The sequence below is a fragment of the Panicum virgatum genome, chromosome 1N, assembly GCF_016808335.1.
Source record: "Panicum virgatum strain AP13 chromosome 1N, P.virgatum_v5, whole genome shotgun sequence".
NCBI lineage: Eukaryota > Viridiplantae > Streptophyta > Magnoliopsida > Poales > Poaceae > Panicum > Panicum virgatum.
The window spans coordinates 20,904,872-20,921,287 of NC_053145.1; the positions used below are offsets into that span (position 1 = coordinate 20,904,872).

Below are 16,416 nucleotides of genomic sequence, written 5' to 3' on the forward strand. Positions count from 1 at the left end.
CCTGTGGCCGGCACTAAATGGCCGGCACTAACGTGACAGACGTTAGTGCCGGCCACTCTGACCGGCACTAACGCGCGCGTGTTAGTGCCGGTCCGACATACCAGCCGGCACTAACGTGCCCGACCCCGCCCGACTCCTCACTGCAACGTTAGTGCCGGCTGATATAACTAGCCGGCACTAAATGTTTTTTCTTCTTTATGTTTCTTTTCTTTTCGTTTTTATACGTATGGCTATGCGTATTTCTACCGTATGTGACTGCATAGTCGTACTATTTGCATTGCACAGTATTATTAGAACAGCATATTACACTAACTTGTAATTGACCAAGTTAGTGCCGGCTAGACTTTCCAGCCGGCACTAACGTGTCTTATGACCGTTGTGGCATGCGAGCGAACCGTTGGGGGATGGCACGTTAGTGCCGGCTGGTGTTGCTAGCCGGCACTAACGTGCCCGCCTTGTACTGTACATGCACGTTAGTGCCGGCTCCTATTGGACCGGCACTAACGTGCTGGTACCAATATGACATTCTCCAGCAGTGATATCCATCCTAATTGTTAGGAATAAAGATTTTGATGAAAAAATATCATCCAAGACCTTCTCTAAGTGGTTATTCAAATATAACCATCATCTATTCCGGATTTCTCGCTAGCCAAAAATAGATAGCGAAAATGGCTATCTAGAGTGTAAACAAGATATAGAAAAGCTGTTGGAGAGTAAAAATGTATAGAAAGCAATTTTTATGTAGATGACTCTCCAAATGATGATTTAGAGAGTAAAATTTAGAAAAACTTTTGAAGATGCTCTAAAGAATGGTGAATTCTTGACTAGAGCTTGTTCGTTGTTCAAATAACACAGCAGTAATTGTTTTTAAGGTCAGCTAATGAAGCTATAATCTTTCTTGATGGTCCACCTGTCCGACTAATTTGACAATCTGCTCAGAATATGGACAGTCCCGAATTTCACGATGCACAAAGCCGATATCAGTATTAGGGCATGCACAACGGGAGTAAATGAGCCATCTGCAAGTGGCTAATTTGATTCCCCGATGGTCAGTTGCGGAGCCGCGCGTTGCGCGAGACAACGGCACGGGCTTGTGGACCGAGCGCAAATCGACGCCTCGTCGCCCATTGTACAGCACGGCGGTGACTCGGCGACGGCGTGGTGGATCCCGTGCTGGATTTCCCGCGCGCGAATCGCTGAGATGGCGGCAAATGACTTGTATCTGAGATTGAGTTGTGAAGTTTGTGCTATGTAAAACTGAACCTATTCAACATAGTGTATGACCTTTTCTTTTCCAGTTCACGTATCAATCGGTCAGTGTTCACGGTATCAAGTATCTCGGTTGGCTGACGGATTCACCGATACGTCAGTCAATTGACCATATTAGTTGGTCGTACGGATTATGGATTGTTTCGCCCGTTAGATGTGACTTATTTGCATATAAATATACTATCCATGTGATTTATTTCCATACACAAATTATTGTTTCATGTATGCCACACAACAATACACAAATATCCATTTCACATGTTTGATCATCATGTTTCATGTGCCTAAGCATGTATTAAATAGCTAGCAGACAGCCACACAGACACACCATTATACAGATTGTCTACTCTATCGCGTGCAGTATTCTAGACACGCAGACGGCAGCCGTCTAACCATTGTACATGCCCTTACAATGGTAATTTTGGTTGAACGGGACATAAGGGACCTGGATATACACTCGTCAGATCTCTTACAAGAGAAAAAATATTGGCCCAGACCTTCTAAATGGTAAAACAGAGAAAAAAAAAGCTGGCATTGAAATGCCACTGCCACAGCTATTCAGATTACAAGATGCAGTATGGACAGTCATATACTCATATAGAGAACTGTGGCCTCCCAGCCTCCCAGGTAATCACCATCAGGAGTAGAGGCGGCACTTTCCAGTTCCAGCACATACTTTACACTCATCGACGTCACCAGCAACGTGTTGCAGGCAGTACATGATGCGGTCATTCATGATATCCTGCAAGCGCATGTTCCACACGGCATCAGACATCATGTGTTACTGTGTGAAGTGGTTGGCTCATCTACTATCGTTGTCCTAAATTGGTCACAAATAAAAGTTGCCATTTGTATTTATTAAGAAAAAAATCAATCCAGAATTCCAGATAATAGGAGTGAAGAAGAGAACAACCAGGGTTGTATTGGTTGATGGTTAAATGTTTGAAGAATGTGATCTGGTTGCCATGCAAAAGCTATTTTTTCGCAATGATACAAGAATTTCCTGACTACAGCATTTTCATATGTTTATTGTCCCAAACACATACAAAACATGAGAAATATGCAACAATTCCATACAACTATAATTCGCTTATCACACTGCTACAAGCCTACAGCAACTTTCAGTGTTTCCATCCCCACTGGACCTTAAAAATATATCACTATGCATAAATCATCAAGGCCACCACTAATTACAAATCACAATTTTATTTTATAGAAATGTTAGCAGTCCTTTCCAAATTATTGTAATTCAGAAAGTCATCAAGAGGATAGCAGTTCTACTGATCTACGTTGTCAACAAATTTCCTTTGTCACTAAATTCTGGAAGAACTGTTAAGTGTAAATAACTCCAAATCAGACTCATGTGATTAACGATTGCTGAATAGAAATAATCCAGAGGGAACTCAATGAGCACATACCACCATAAGCTCATGCAATCCAAGAGGGGCAGTGATGATATAGGGTATATTTGAGAGCTCCTTGGATGCTTCTGCTGCTAAAGCAGGGATATCCTGAGAAAAAGGGTCCAGCATGTATGAAAATCCATAATTAATACAACTATTCTATGCAACTGTATGTACAAGGTAGATACACATCTACGCTCTTCACTAAAAGACTATAAGCAATGGAATGCCATGCCTTTAACAAATTAACACCCTTAACAATAAGCATTATCTTCCAAGGAAAACAATAAACATTACCAATCATACATAAATAAAAAAACATACTTGTTTCCAGTGTCGTCCAGGGGAAAGGAAATATGGACTAACAATAACACGGGATGCCCCTTGTTGCACACATTTTCCAAAAGCATCCTTAATAGTAGGCTCAGCCAGCTCCTGCATTTTGTGAAAACAGCAAGTTAAAGCAACAAAATATAATGATCACAAAAAAGGACGTACCCAGTGCCGTAGGCTCCCGCACTGTGCGGCACAACAATATAAAAAACTAATGAATAATATGATAAATGGAAAAGTCTCAGACAATATCGATTAATGTTACAGAGTTGGGAAACAAAGAATATGGCGGCAAAAGAGATTAAGCAGTGCATCTCTTTAGCAGCAGTAATTCTACCGAGCTGATGAACACAACTGGATAAATTATTTAACTTGATCAATAGGCAAAGGTTCAATTGTTTTGGAGAGAACATAGGAAATATGACACCAATCTTAAAATAATGGCAGTATAATACTATCACCATTATTCGATGAAATGGCTCTATGCAGTGATCTCATTCAACAACATGTTCAGAGATGGTTTAAAATCACAATAATTCTTGAGAAGAATTGAAAAGCACCTAAATGTCACATGCAAAGCATCAGAAGTTTCAAGCTGAGGGCATTGATAGTGGCGCTGCCACAGAATTCCAGTGACATTAACTTGTATCAGTTTGAACTTCATAGCTGAAATTCCAAGATGGGACTAGCATGGCAGTGTTAATTACTACATTCTGCAAGTTTTTTTTTGGGCTCCTAGAACCTATAACATAACTACATAAGTATCAGCTTCTCCAGACTAGAAGCACAAGCCAGGCCAAACAGACAGATTCCTTGTGTGCGAACGCACAGGCTGTATAAATTATTTATACAGCTTTTGGGGTACATGAACTCTTTTTTTTTCTCAAATACGCAGGAGAGTGCGTATCATTGCATTAAGAAAGGCTAAAATAATCGTACAGAACACACACACGCCCCACACCCCTCTGGGGTTTAAGTTACCTACGACCAGTTAGAATTGGTTTGGCCCTGGTCCTGTAATTTATATTTTAGAGAGAGTCAGTGTTTTATGTTTTAGGGGGTGTTACAACCCCTTCATATCTGTAATATTTGGGGGGGGGGGGGGCTAATCTACCCCCCCCCCTCCTTTTGTTCTTTTAATATATTAATGCGCAGTTCTCCTGCGCGTTCGAGAAAAAAAAACGTCTGTGCTAAACATGAAATGACCACCCACCACCACACGCTGCTATCCCCCAGGTCGAGCAGCAACCAGACCAGTAAGGCCCTTGGCGCCTGCAAGCATCCAGAGATTGGTGTCATTCTGTGCCAGGATAAGAGCCTGATCAATCCTAGGCAAGGCACCACTGAAAACAACATCGTTCGACTTCCAAAGGATCCAAGCCCACAGAACGACCAGAGAGTTAAAGCCTCAATGTGTCTCTTTGCTGAGCGAAGCCCCAGCTTGCTGCCACCACTCAAACAGACCCAAAGTTGAGTGGGGTGCAAGGTCAGGTAGGGCAAAACGGCGGAGCAGCTGCTGCCAGTACTGTCTGGAGAAACAAGAACTCATAAGTCATGAGCCTTAATTGTTATCTTCTTGGAGACATTAAGCCAGGCCACATCTCTAACCGTTTCCGGTTATTAGTTTCAATAAATTAATTTCGGTAGGGTGTTTTTTTTTTAACAAACACACAGGAATGCTGCATATCTTTATATTGAAGAGACAAAAAGGGGAAATCCCATACAAAGCAGCCTCTTTGCCTCACCTTGGAGGTACAAGAAGGCCGCAGGAAAGGCACACCACAGTTAAACCCCTACACACACACTTGTCCCACTCCTCGACCAAAGAAAAGCTCCTGAAGCCTTCGATCTCCAGCAAAGCACCAGAATCGCAATTCCTCTTTAAAGAATTGTTGTGCTGCAGGCAGAGAAGGGGCTACTCCGTCAAAAACTCCCCTAATTCTATGATTCCACAGGGTCCAAGCACCTAGGATCATGGCCCTGTTAAAACCTTTTCTTTGGGCCTTCTAGACTGTGTTGGATGCTTTTCTCCACCACTCCGGGAAGCTCTTCTAATTCATCCTAGGCACTATGTGCTCTAGGTCAAGGGGCCTAGCAGCCAGCAGGTTACACCACCATTGCCGAGCAAAGACACAAGTCAAGATGCAGGACAGGTTATGTGGACATTTGTATTTGACATACTACATTTTATTTTGGATTTTGGTTCCCTGATTATTCAAGAATATGCTATGTATATTTTAAGTTCAAAACAAAATGAGAGCCTGTAATCTTTTACTCTACTCAAACGAGAAGGCCAGCTGAGTATCCGCACTCTGCAGTAAATTTATATTAAGAGGACCAGAACAAATTAACAAAAAATGTGCATTTTAAACACCCAAAGGGCACTAAACCTAAATTCTCGAGCTAACCAATTGTACATGAGGATTCATGATAGGGAATAACTAAACAAGGTGCAGAATTCTTGCACCACTTTAGCCATGTTTTTTCTCTGAACAGAAAATGTATGGTCTAGACAGTTACAGCTTAATCTAACTCAAAATCGAACACTAGACTTGGGTTTTATGCTTGTCAGTCTTCTGAACTTACTGAGTGAGACTTCTAAAGGAAAGAACATATAGTAGTACAAAACGATAAAGAAAACGACAGATATGCTCTGAAAAAACAATATGATTTCTAGTTCTGTTGGTTTGGCTGTTATAGACATGTGAAAACTATGTAAAAGGATCATCCAGAGGAAAAACAAACTCATTTTGTAGGCAATATTAACATCTATTATCTATACTAATTCCCCAGCTTCTTGTGCTATATTTGGCCCATTGAAAATTGAGATCCTACTAATATTCTATTTTCCCATTCTAACACAAGGCCATTTAGAGAAGTGAAATGGCAATTTGGCAATAACAGTAAAATGGTGATTAGGAACAAATAATAGACCATACTGGATATGATCCTTGTCCTGGAGTTCCAGAAAGGCACAAGAAAATATGAATACACCTAGCCAAGGCAATAAAATTGCAATATAAGTGAAGGGGGGATAGATTCTATATTCCATAACCAGTTTATCCCACAAAATTAGCCTCGTATTGTCCTGTGAGTACAGTGTAGGATATGCAGTATAAAGTAAAATTTTCAGTAATTGGCTATAAAAAACAAACTGCGCTGGATGCATAGATTCTTAATAAGTGAGCTTGCAGTGACCATTACAAGGTGCAACGCAATGAGTTCAATGCAGCTAGATCTGGGCAAAACATAGAAGTGCAAAAATTAATATAGATAAACAAAAACTTATGACTGTCTGCATTCAAAATATGCTCAATGAGAGGCCAAATTTTCCATATCAAACATGCTGTGGAACACTTGGTAGTTGGAACTCGAAGTTCAAGTTAATTTACTTATTGTATCTCAGAAAAATGTAGAGAGGCACACAACTCACTTGCAGCAAGTCTTGCCTTCAAGTGCTATAAGTAAATTAGGAGGTTCCATTTTTCAGGCAAAAATAATACATAAAAATGCTGGAGAAATGAACAATACCATATGAGCAGGCTCAACGATCTTATAACCAGTTCGTGCCCTGAACATATCGACAAAGTCATCTGCATTTTTCAATAACTGAGTCAAGACACAGTAACGGCGCACATCAATGCAAATGATAAATATTGCCAGCAGAATCAGATTTATTACTTAGCATGAGATTGGATTCTTGGCGCCGTGACCCATGGTCGACAATGACCACGGCATCCTTATCCCCCACAGTGAAATCCTCAGTTCCGAACGTTTCTGACCCACGGGCAGGATTCTGTATGGAATTCATAGCAAGGTTTCCATTGGACCTTCCAGCTCTCCCCAACTCGGCAAAATTGATGGAATTCCTCACAGCTGCGTTCCTAGTGCCAAGAAGAAATAAAAGGGATGTATGACAAGCGGCAGGGCAGGAGCTGTAGCAGAAAGCATAATTCCTCCATTGGCGGGCGAGAAACGGAATGCAGGTCCAAGAGAGAGAAACCGATTGCCTTGGGATAAGTACGCTTGCCGGAGTTGCAGTGAAAGGGTGCAATGAGACTGAAACTGGGTGCATAGCAGGGGGCGCGAGTTCAGCTAAAACCACCGAGATTCTCTGGGGGGCGAAAAACCAGGGAAAATCCATGGACAGATCCGAATACAAATAGCACACGTTAGGGGGTTTGGGTGTTCGATTTCGCACAGCCGGAAAGGAAGGGAAGGGGAAGGGCGGACATACCTTGGCCGCCGGGAAGCGCCCGACGAAGAACTGGCGGCGCCACTCCCCTGTCGTCGCCGAACGAAGAAGGTCGAGAGAGGAGGGAGGGGAGGGCGAGAATTTGGTGCGGCCGTGCAGGAGGGCTGTAAGCCCTCGCGGTGCAGCCCCTTGCGTTCGCCTGGTTGGAAACGGATTCGGCTGGGCTGGTTGGTTCGGCAGCCCACGAAAAAGCTGGCTGAGGCTGTTCACCTATGGCTAGTTTCAGATTCTATTTACCCCTTGTTCAGAAGCCTTCAAAATTCCAAAAATTTACAACATTCTTTATCACATCGAATCTTTAAATACATATATAAAATATTAAATTTAGCTAAACAAAATAACTAATTATACAATTTGTCTATAATTTGCGAGACGAATCTTTTGAGCCTAGTTAACCCAAGACGGGACAATAATTACCAAATACAAACGAATGTGCTATAGTGTTTTATAACCAAAACTTTATGCATCTAAACGAGGGCTTAGTTCCAAAAATTTTCCAACGCTACATTAACTTAGAATATTTAACCACTATAATTAGAAGTATTAAAACTGGATAATTGACAAAACCTAATTCATAACTCCCAAGCAAAATCACAAGAATGAACCTAATTATACAATAATTAGACAATATCGTGTTACAGTAAATAATCTCTAATGATGGATTAATTAGTCTTAATAGGTTTGCCTCACAATTTTCTGTCCATCCGTATAATTAGTTTTAAAATTAGGCTTTATTTAGTACTCCTAATTAATGTTGTAAACGCTTCCAAAATTTTTGCCTAAATCTTTTGGTAACTAAATGCGCCCTCAGTGTTAGTGTCATCGACACAGTTACCAAGACCATAAACTAGGTAATTAAGCCGGATTACCTCTCTTCATGACATTTCTTATTATCTCTCTTCATAAAAATTTTGCCATATCAACAAATTTAATACTCATGATACTATTATGATATTCCCACTGAAATTGGCCTAAGGCCATATTTAGTTCCAAAAATTTTCCTACAATACCCATGAACTCATCATATTGAATCTTTGAACACATACATGGGGCATTAGATGCAGTTAAAAAATAACTAATTACACAATTTAACTATAAACGACGAGACGATTCTTTTAAACCTAATTAGTACATAATTAGACATTAATTGCCAAATAACAACAAAAGTACTATATTACTAAAATCCAAAAAAATTCACGAACTAAACAAGACCTAATTTAAAATCACTATATTGGCTGAAGCTGGTTGGCTGGCTGTTCCAATCCGGCCTGAGTCGAATAGGCCCACCAATGGATACCACATAAGGTGAAGGGATGTTATGTGGGTACAATACAACTTTAGTACTTGTTCACGTACGTACATACACTTAAGACCACCAACGCACACTTGCCCCACACTCACGCACACTAACAATCCTACAGCTATACTCAACAATTTACACCGTGTCCTTCGAGAGATCATCAAAATCCTTGGGACGTTACTCTACCCTTCTGGCACGAGCATCATCATCCAAATTTATTCTGGGGGCTTAGACCCCAGTGAGGTCCTGGTTCCGATCCTAATCTGAGTGGATGCGCTTACACCACAAGCTGCTCCGGTGAGGTTCTAGTTCCGATCCTAACCCGAGTGTACGCGCTCACACTACGAGCTGCAGGCCAGCCGAGCCACCGTTCGTCCTCGTTGGTTCATTATAGTTTAGTTTGCAGCAATTACTATATGAAATATTGAGGTATTGTTGGCGCCAATGTCGGGCATTTCTGATGCCATTACAGTAATCAGGCTGAACGACCTTGTATCTGAAGTAGACGTTACAAAGTATCAACAAACACTTTTAGCGCCGTTGCCGAGAAAAACATAGATTAATTGTGTAGGCAAGATTATAAACAAAAGGAAATAGAATATTCATTTGCTAAACAAGCTAACTTGGCTTGTTTTCTTCTTTGTTGTGATGAAAACATGATAGTGTATGACCGGTTTTGATCTGTTGCAAAACTTCACGCAAAATCCAGAGTCGGTCTTAAGAAGAGTTCGACCTCATGTCGTACCTCCACAGCGTACACTCTCGGCATCAGAACTCCACAGCGTACACTCTCGGCATCAGAACCAGTCATTAGAGCGCCATCCGCTTCTAACTCCATGGCTCAGAAGACTCTCCGGAATTTCTCTGCTCCTTCTGTCAGCAATGTTCCTGTTGGACTAGATGTTAGCACCGGGGGAGAAAATTTCGAGACCAAGACGGACCTAATTACGATGGTGCAGGCCAGCCCTTTCTGTGGCAAGGCCAATGAGGATGCCAGCGCTCACCTCTAGCAATTCTTGAAGCTTTGTAGTACTTTTGTTATCAAGGGAGTTTCGCAAGATGCTATCCGGCTCCGATTGTTTTTGTTTTCTCTTTTGGGGGAAGCGAAGCAGTGGTTATATGCTAACAAGAGTTTAGTGAATACCTGGGATAATTGCACCAAGGCATTCCTCGCGAAGTTCTTCTCGACAGGCAAAACCAATGCCCTTCGTGAAAGAATTTCGAGTTTTTAGCAAATGTCCAATGAGACCATTCATGTAGCTTGGGACCGAGTAGTACATCCTAGTGTGTCCACACCACAAGATGGATAATTGGCTCATATTACAAAGTTTCCACAACAGGCTGACTCAGACAGCCTATGATCATGTAGACGCTGCTACTGGTGGAGCTTTTTTCTCTCTGACCCTTGAAAGACCTACATCTTTAGTTAAGAAGATGGTTTCCAACCAAGGTTAGAGCGATCATCGACTCCAATCACGTCAGCGGGGCATGCACTCCGTCAAGGAAACATACATGCTCACTGCGAAGATTGATCTTCTCCTCAAGAAATTTGAGGGCTATCCACAAGACAAGACTCAAATGCAGACACTTCAAGCCTTATATGCTCGCATGACATTGGAGGTCTGTGGAAATACTGGACATTCGATCAATGACTGCCCAGAAACCCAGGAAGAGGCCGTGTTCATCAACAATAATGAGTTTCATCCACAAGAAGGTCAGGGTGGAATCAATCACGCCCATTTTATCAGGGAGGCAATGAAAATATAAATTTCAATCCTAATCAACCTACCCTGAGGGATTTAGTCTATGGTCAGGCAAAGATCAATAATACAATTAAGAAGAAACTGACCGACAATGACAAGTCCCTGGAGACCATTCAGGCCAAATTGGATGGATTCTCCACTGCTATAAAAAATCAGCTTAGTTTCAACAAGATGCTAGAAACCCAACTAGCTCAGCTGGTTGCTGCTACTCCTGCAGTTGATACTCGGAAAAATCCGAGGTAGCAAGAGTCCACCCTAGAATGTGTCAATGCAGTAACTACGAGATGGGGGAAGCCACCACGAAAGGAGATTTATTCCAGCTTTATTGAGAAGCTCACATGACAAAAAAGAGGATCGTGGGGTGAATCAGCAGCAACAGTCAGAGGAGATTCCGGGACACCAATGATCAACTGCTCGATCTATGATTGCCACTTTGAGCAGGCTCTATGCGATCTTGAAGCAAGTGTCAGCATTATGCCCAAGACCATATCTGTGAAACTCAGTTATCCTGCTCTTTCCTCTACTATGATGTGCATACAACTAGCTGACTCTACCATACGATATCCTGAGGGTATTGTCCAGAATTTACTGGTACAAGTGAATAACACTTTCATCGTCGCGGATTTCGTAGTCCTCGACATGGAAGGGGATATGGGGATATCTCTCATTCTTGGGCGGCCATTTCTAAGAGACGTCAGAGCAATCATTGACGTGGGAATTGGAAAGATCAGCCTCCTCATCATGGGAAAGAACATGAAATTCAGGTTCCAAAACAAAAGGTAGGAACTGTTACTAATTCATGAGGATGACAAAAGAGAAGGGATGCATGCTGAACCCTGCTGGAAAGACTGGGAGGTCAATGAGCCTCCAACAGAACCAGCCTGGGAAGATTGGGAAATTCATGAACCTCCAACAAAACCAGCCTGGGAAGATTGGGAAATTCATGAACCTCCAATCTTTTATCCTACCTTTGAGCTCCACAAAAGCTCTTTAGTAGGAAAGAAAAAAGGCATCATTGCCCTGACACGGATATACACATTGAGTGATTCGAGAGAACCATTTGAGGAACTTTATCTTGATTTTTGAAAACCTTTATAAGAAAAATCTCCAGATGGATTGCTGATGTAGAAATTAGTAAATATAGCTCTATGCACTGTTCTAACTCTCAACAGCTCAAGACGAGGAGAAGGCTAAAAGCCCCATGGATGAGTATGGGAAGGTAGATGTATGTAAGCTAATTTATTCAAATTCATAGATAAGCTACTTGGTGAGTATGACTTAGAGTGATTTTCTGATCAACAACATAATTTGTCCTACTTTGCTCAGGACGAGCAAAGGACAGCTTGAGAGATCTTGTTGATGCTTGCTAGAGACCAATTTCAAGCGTCAATTTGATGAGAAAATGTTGAGAAATTAAATATTTTACATGCATATTTATCCCATATAAAGCCTAAACCTACACTATGCTCTTAAAAATTGTTGAGAAATTAAATATTTTACATGCATATTTCATGCGTTGTATTAGGGGGAAAATCTAGTAGTGGAGGCAGGTTCTCTGTGGACTGGTTGAGTCTTGTTGTGTCACATCCTTGGGGTTGCCTGTCTCTGGGTGCCCAAGAATTGACATCTCTGGTAAGGAGACTTAATCTTGTCACAACGTATTCAGGGAGAAGGAGAAATTTCTCCGCAAGATGCTACAAGAGATATTGCGAGGCGATTACTGTAATCTGCCTGCAAACTCTTGAAACTTTTCTCCCAGAATATGAGTATCATTATTCTCTTTGATGGGAATACCAAGTTTGTACTTTACTACGGCCTCGAGCTGATCTAGCTGCAGCAGGCTTTGCCCAGGAAGCCAAGAAGTGTGCGTGCAGACCCGAGTCGTTGTAAAGCTAGTTAAGAAAAAGTACTCAATTTGTAATATCGAGTAGTAGTACTGTGTCGAGTACTTTTCCTTGTTCTAGAATGTAATCCCAGTCGAGGAAAGAGGAATCGAGTAGTTGTCCAGGGATGTAAGTGTTTTTCTTTTTCCAGAATGTAATCTTAGAAAAAGGAAATGTCTCAGAAAATCCCATGTTTTGCGTGATTTGCAACGGTCTGTTGACCTATTGGGTGTTTTTTACCATGTTGCCACCGCCATTATAAAATGAAACGGTAACTAGGTTTTACCCCACCGGCCGCCATTTGTTTTTACTGTTTAGATATGTTCTTGCCTTCGAGTCCCCAGCTCTAAATCTTCCTGTTCCCTCTTGCTCCCCAATCCTCCTAGGGTTTAGCCAGTGTATGCGCGTGAAGCGCTCCGTTGATTTCCGGATGGCCCCCAAGAAGTCGAGCAAGGGCAAGGGTGCGGTTGCGGAACCAACCCGCGAAGAAGGATGGATTGGAAGTAAGTGCTCTGAATCTGACCTAGAAACCTTAGTTTCTGCTAGTCTTTTGGCACACAAATTCGTCATCCCATGGCGTCCTGCCTTGGGTGAGGATCGTCCGTATGAGAATATGGGCGAAATCGTTTCTTTTGTTCCTTATTTGAAATGGGGATTGGGGTTTCCTTGTTCATTTTTCTTCTCTGGACTCCTGCGCTACTACAGGATCCAGCTTCATCACTTGACCCCAATTCTTTTGTTCACATTTCCATCTTCGTGCATTTGTGCGAAGCTTTTCTGGGCATCGAGCCCCATTTTGAGCTCTTTTGATTTCTTTTCCACTAGAAACCGTAGCCAGATTCCTACGTTTTAGATATAGTAGGCGGTGCGGGTCTTCAACTTAGACAGAGAAAAGATAAAGTCTATATCCCTTATAGTCTTAGTAGTAAAGTAATCGACTGGAAACCCAAGTGGTTCTATGTCGAGAACTAGTGGGAGAGCTTTCCAGCGATTACTCCTGGCCCTCCGATTCAGTGGCCTGAGTGGAACAAGAATCCAGTCGACGAGAGTCAACTTCCAGAGTTACTCGCACGGATTGCCGACCTTAGGCAAAAGAATGTGACTGGGGAGGCAGTCATGTTCGACTGGATGAAAAGAAGAATCCAGCCATTGCAGGCTCGAGAAACACTTGGTTTCCAGTATCAGGGAACAACTGACTCATCAAGGTACTCGGAGGAAGAGATCTCGGATGAGGAAGTGTTTAGTCATGTCCAACGACTACTGAGGGATGTAAAGAAAGTTCCCATTTGTCGGTGTACCCAGACCAGGGTACCCACTCCTACTGTGTCAAGGTTGATACGCGCGTAATTATCTGTAACTATGCCCTGAGGGACTGAGCAGCCGAACCCCAGCGGTCCGGCTCCGTCTCACCGGGCCAACGGCCTCGGACCTACTCCACCACGTAGGGACAGGTCCGGTGACGCCACGTGTCCCAGAGATGGAAATGCTCAGGGTCTTCTGCCGTGGATTCGGACCCCCATAGTCGGGTCCAGGACCTCCATGTGCCTGTCCGGACCCCCCGAGCCCTCAGCTCAGCACTCCGCTCGGGAGGGGTCCGGAGCCGCCACGTGTCACGTAGACGCGGGCGCGGGTGCAAGCCTTCCGCTGGAAGCTCGCCCACGTGTCCCGCATGTGCGGGCGCGGGAACAAGCCTTCCGTTGGAAGCTCCCTCACCCACCCGCATTAAGTGCGAGTGGTTGAGGCGTGCTCTGCTGCCGCTGGGCTTGGGGCAGCTTTTGTTAGTCCACACTGTGGATCGCCAGTTATCGAGGCGGCTCGTCAGTTACCAAGGCAAGCATTAAAGACTCAGTGCCGCGTGCATGGGCGATGAGTCATGATGACCAGCTACTGACTGGAGCAACAGTGCACACTGCTACAGTGACTGAGTCAGTAGTTCGGCGCTTCATCATGACCTCGACGCGTGGCTGCAGAGGCTAGACTCTACTCCGACAAGACAGCTCAAGACCATCCCTGGTCAGAAGCTACGCAAGGAAGCCGACAACAAGATCTCTGGATCTGTAGCATTTAAGGCTCCGCTGTGTACGTGCTCCCCTTGGACATATAAAAGGGAGAGCACGCCCGCTAGAACACAGGTACACACAGACACGAGGTTCACACAGAGGCCAGGCGAAAGTAGACACAACACAAGCTCGGATTCACTCCGAACAATCCCGTTCTCAACCTCTTGAGAGCACAAGCAATACAACACATAGTGGACGTAGGGTATTACGCTCCAGCGGCCCGAACCACTCTAAACCTGCTGTGTTCATCGTGTTCTTGCATCTAGATTGGACTAATCCTAGCTACCCCCGAGTACTCACCCTCTGGGTTTAGGCGGGTGCACTATGCCACCCGGCTGTGGGTTTGCACACCACGACACCATTGTTCCTGATATATTTTCAGCTGCGAGTCCTCCGAAGTAGGTACTTGATAAGAGTAGTCGATATGTAGTAATCGAGTACTTTACCTTAGTGTGAATCTGATAGAATTTGCTTTCTGTAGGAGGACGTGGAGCGTTTTAAAAGTAGTCCTCCACTGCCAGGCACTTTTTCAACCTTTTCACTTTTCCATGTGCTCCTATGCTGTCAACCAAGTCATAGCATGTTCATATTTTTATATAAACAGTATTGATGTCGAACCTTGGTTGTGCAGATGAGGAAGCGACTGGGGGAAGGAGTGACAGAGAGCTAAGCCAAGCGTAGATACCCAGACCGGGCATCCGAAGGGTGCACAGTCAGTGATGAGGAAGCGCTACAGCTCGCACACTACTAGCAATAGGTAAATAGCTAGTTGGTTGCAATCGAGTACTTTCGTCTTCGATTTGCTGGTTTTAATTTGAGTTTTTGCTTTTTAAGTTACTTGAAACTTGTAGTTGTAGGATTTTGTCTGTGTATCGAGTATTTTTCAACTGCTTTGTCTTGACAGAGACGCGCTCCTAGAAGCAAAAGGGGATTCTGAGGACAACTCAGCCCCCAAGTCGAGAGTGGAGAAGCCCACGAGTACTCCTGAGATGAGTGCTCGTGATGCAGAAGACATGGCAGATGCCATGCTTCTGGACTCTCCACTTCCTGATGCTGAGAGGAGCGAAGAAGGGCTCCCGAGGGGCAGTGGAAGCGACAAGCTTCCGGAAGAGAAGGATGGCGAGAAGCTTCCTGAAGGAGGCAACGCGAAGCTGCCTGAGGACACCCCTACAGGTAAACTTATAAAGCCTTGTACTGAAAAAGTATTTTTGTTTGCTCTTAATTTGATTAAGTAGCGCTCTTTCCCTGTAGATTCCCAAAATCTTGGGAATACTGTGTGGGTGATTGAAGATGCATCAAAAAGGGCGAGTTCTGAGGTGCGGGCGAGTGCTTCCCAGGTCACATCGGGAAGTGTCGTGCCGCAGGAGAAGTTGAAGCTTGTGTTCAAGCTGCTGGGGGTAAGTAGTCGAATATTTCGAGTAGTTGCATATAGATCGAGTAGTGTATACTGATCTTTTTGTGTTTTTTGGCAAGAGGTACTGGGGCAGGAGGGTAGCCAGGCCCAGGATGATACAGAGCTAAATGCTCCGAAAGAGCAGATAAAGACGCTCTCGTCCGAGAAGGCTGCCCTTCAAGAGAAGCTGAAGAAGTTCTCCAAGGCTAAAAAAGGTTAGTCTTTAGCATATATAATGCAATCAACTAGTTGTTTTGCCTGTTGTTTATAAGGTTTTCTTTGAATCGAGTACACAGCTTGCTCGAAATCTTTAAAGATTGAGGAAAGCCTGGTACTGGATCTAAAGATTCTTATGTACCGAAACGCAGATGAAATAGAGAAGCTCAAGAGGATCAAGGAGGATTCTGATCGGGAGGCCGTGACTGTTCTTCAGCAACTCAAGACTTTGTCAAAATCCCGGGACTTGGTGCAACAAGAGCTCGTAGAGCTGAGGCAAGTGAGGGATGCTGCTCAAGAAGTGGCAAAGATTGTGGAGATCCTGGAAGGGAATGAAGACGAACCGCTCAGTTTGGCGGGGAGGCTTCGTAAAGTACCCGAGAGTTTCGAAAGGTACGTCTCCACAACCACCCGACAGTACGTAGGACATATACTCAGGTTGGTGAAGTCCTACTGGCCACAGACTCCTCTTGATGCACTTGGGAAGGGTGTAAAGGCTAGCTGCACTGATGACCAGTTCTGTCAGTATTTGCAAGAAACC

General features: G+C 43.6%; 1 protein-coding gene across 2 annotated transcripts; it reads right to left on the reverse strand.

Moving 5' to 3' along the window:
• Nucleotides 1-1,461: 1,461 nt before the first annotated feature.
• LOC120655497 (sirohydrochlorin ferrochelatase, chloroplastic-like) lies at nt 1,462-7,391 on the reverse strand. 2 transcript variants are annotated; one of them, XM_039933343.1, is made up of 7 exons: nt 7,243-7,391; nt 7,016-7,119; nt 6,687-6,889; nt 6,537-6,598; nt 2,997-3,107; nt 2,688-2,780; nt 1,462-2,011 (listed from the first exon to the last, which is right to left on the reverse strand). In XM_039933343.1, exons 2-7 carry the CDS (start codon nt 7,078-7,080, stop codon nt 1,907-1,909), a joined length of 639 nt encoding a protein of 212 aa, XP_039789277.1. In that variant the 5' UTR covers nt 7,081-7,119; nt 7,243-7,391; the 3' UTR covers nt 1,462-1,906. The 2 variants fall into 2 exon arrangements, with proteins under 2 accessions (XP_039789277.1, XP_039789278.1); XM_039933344.1 differs by lacking the exon at nt 7,016-7,119 and having other exon boundaries at nt 7,243-7,384.
• Nucleotides 7,392-16,416: the final 9,025 nt, after the last annotated feature.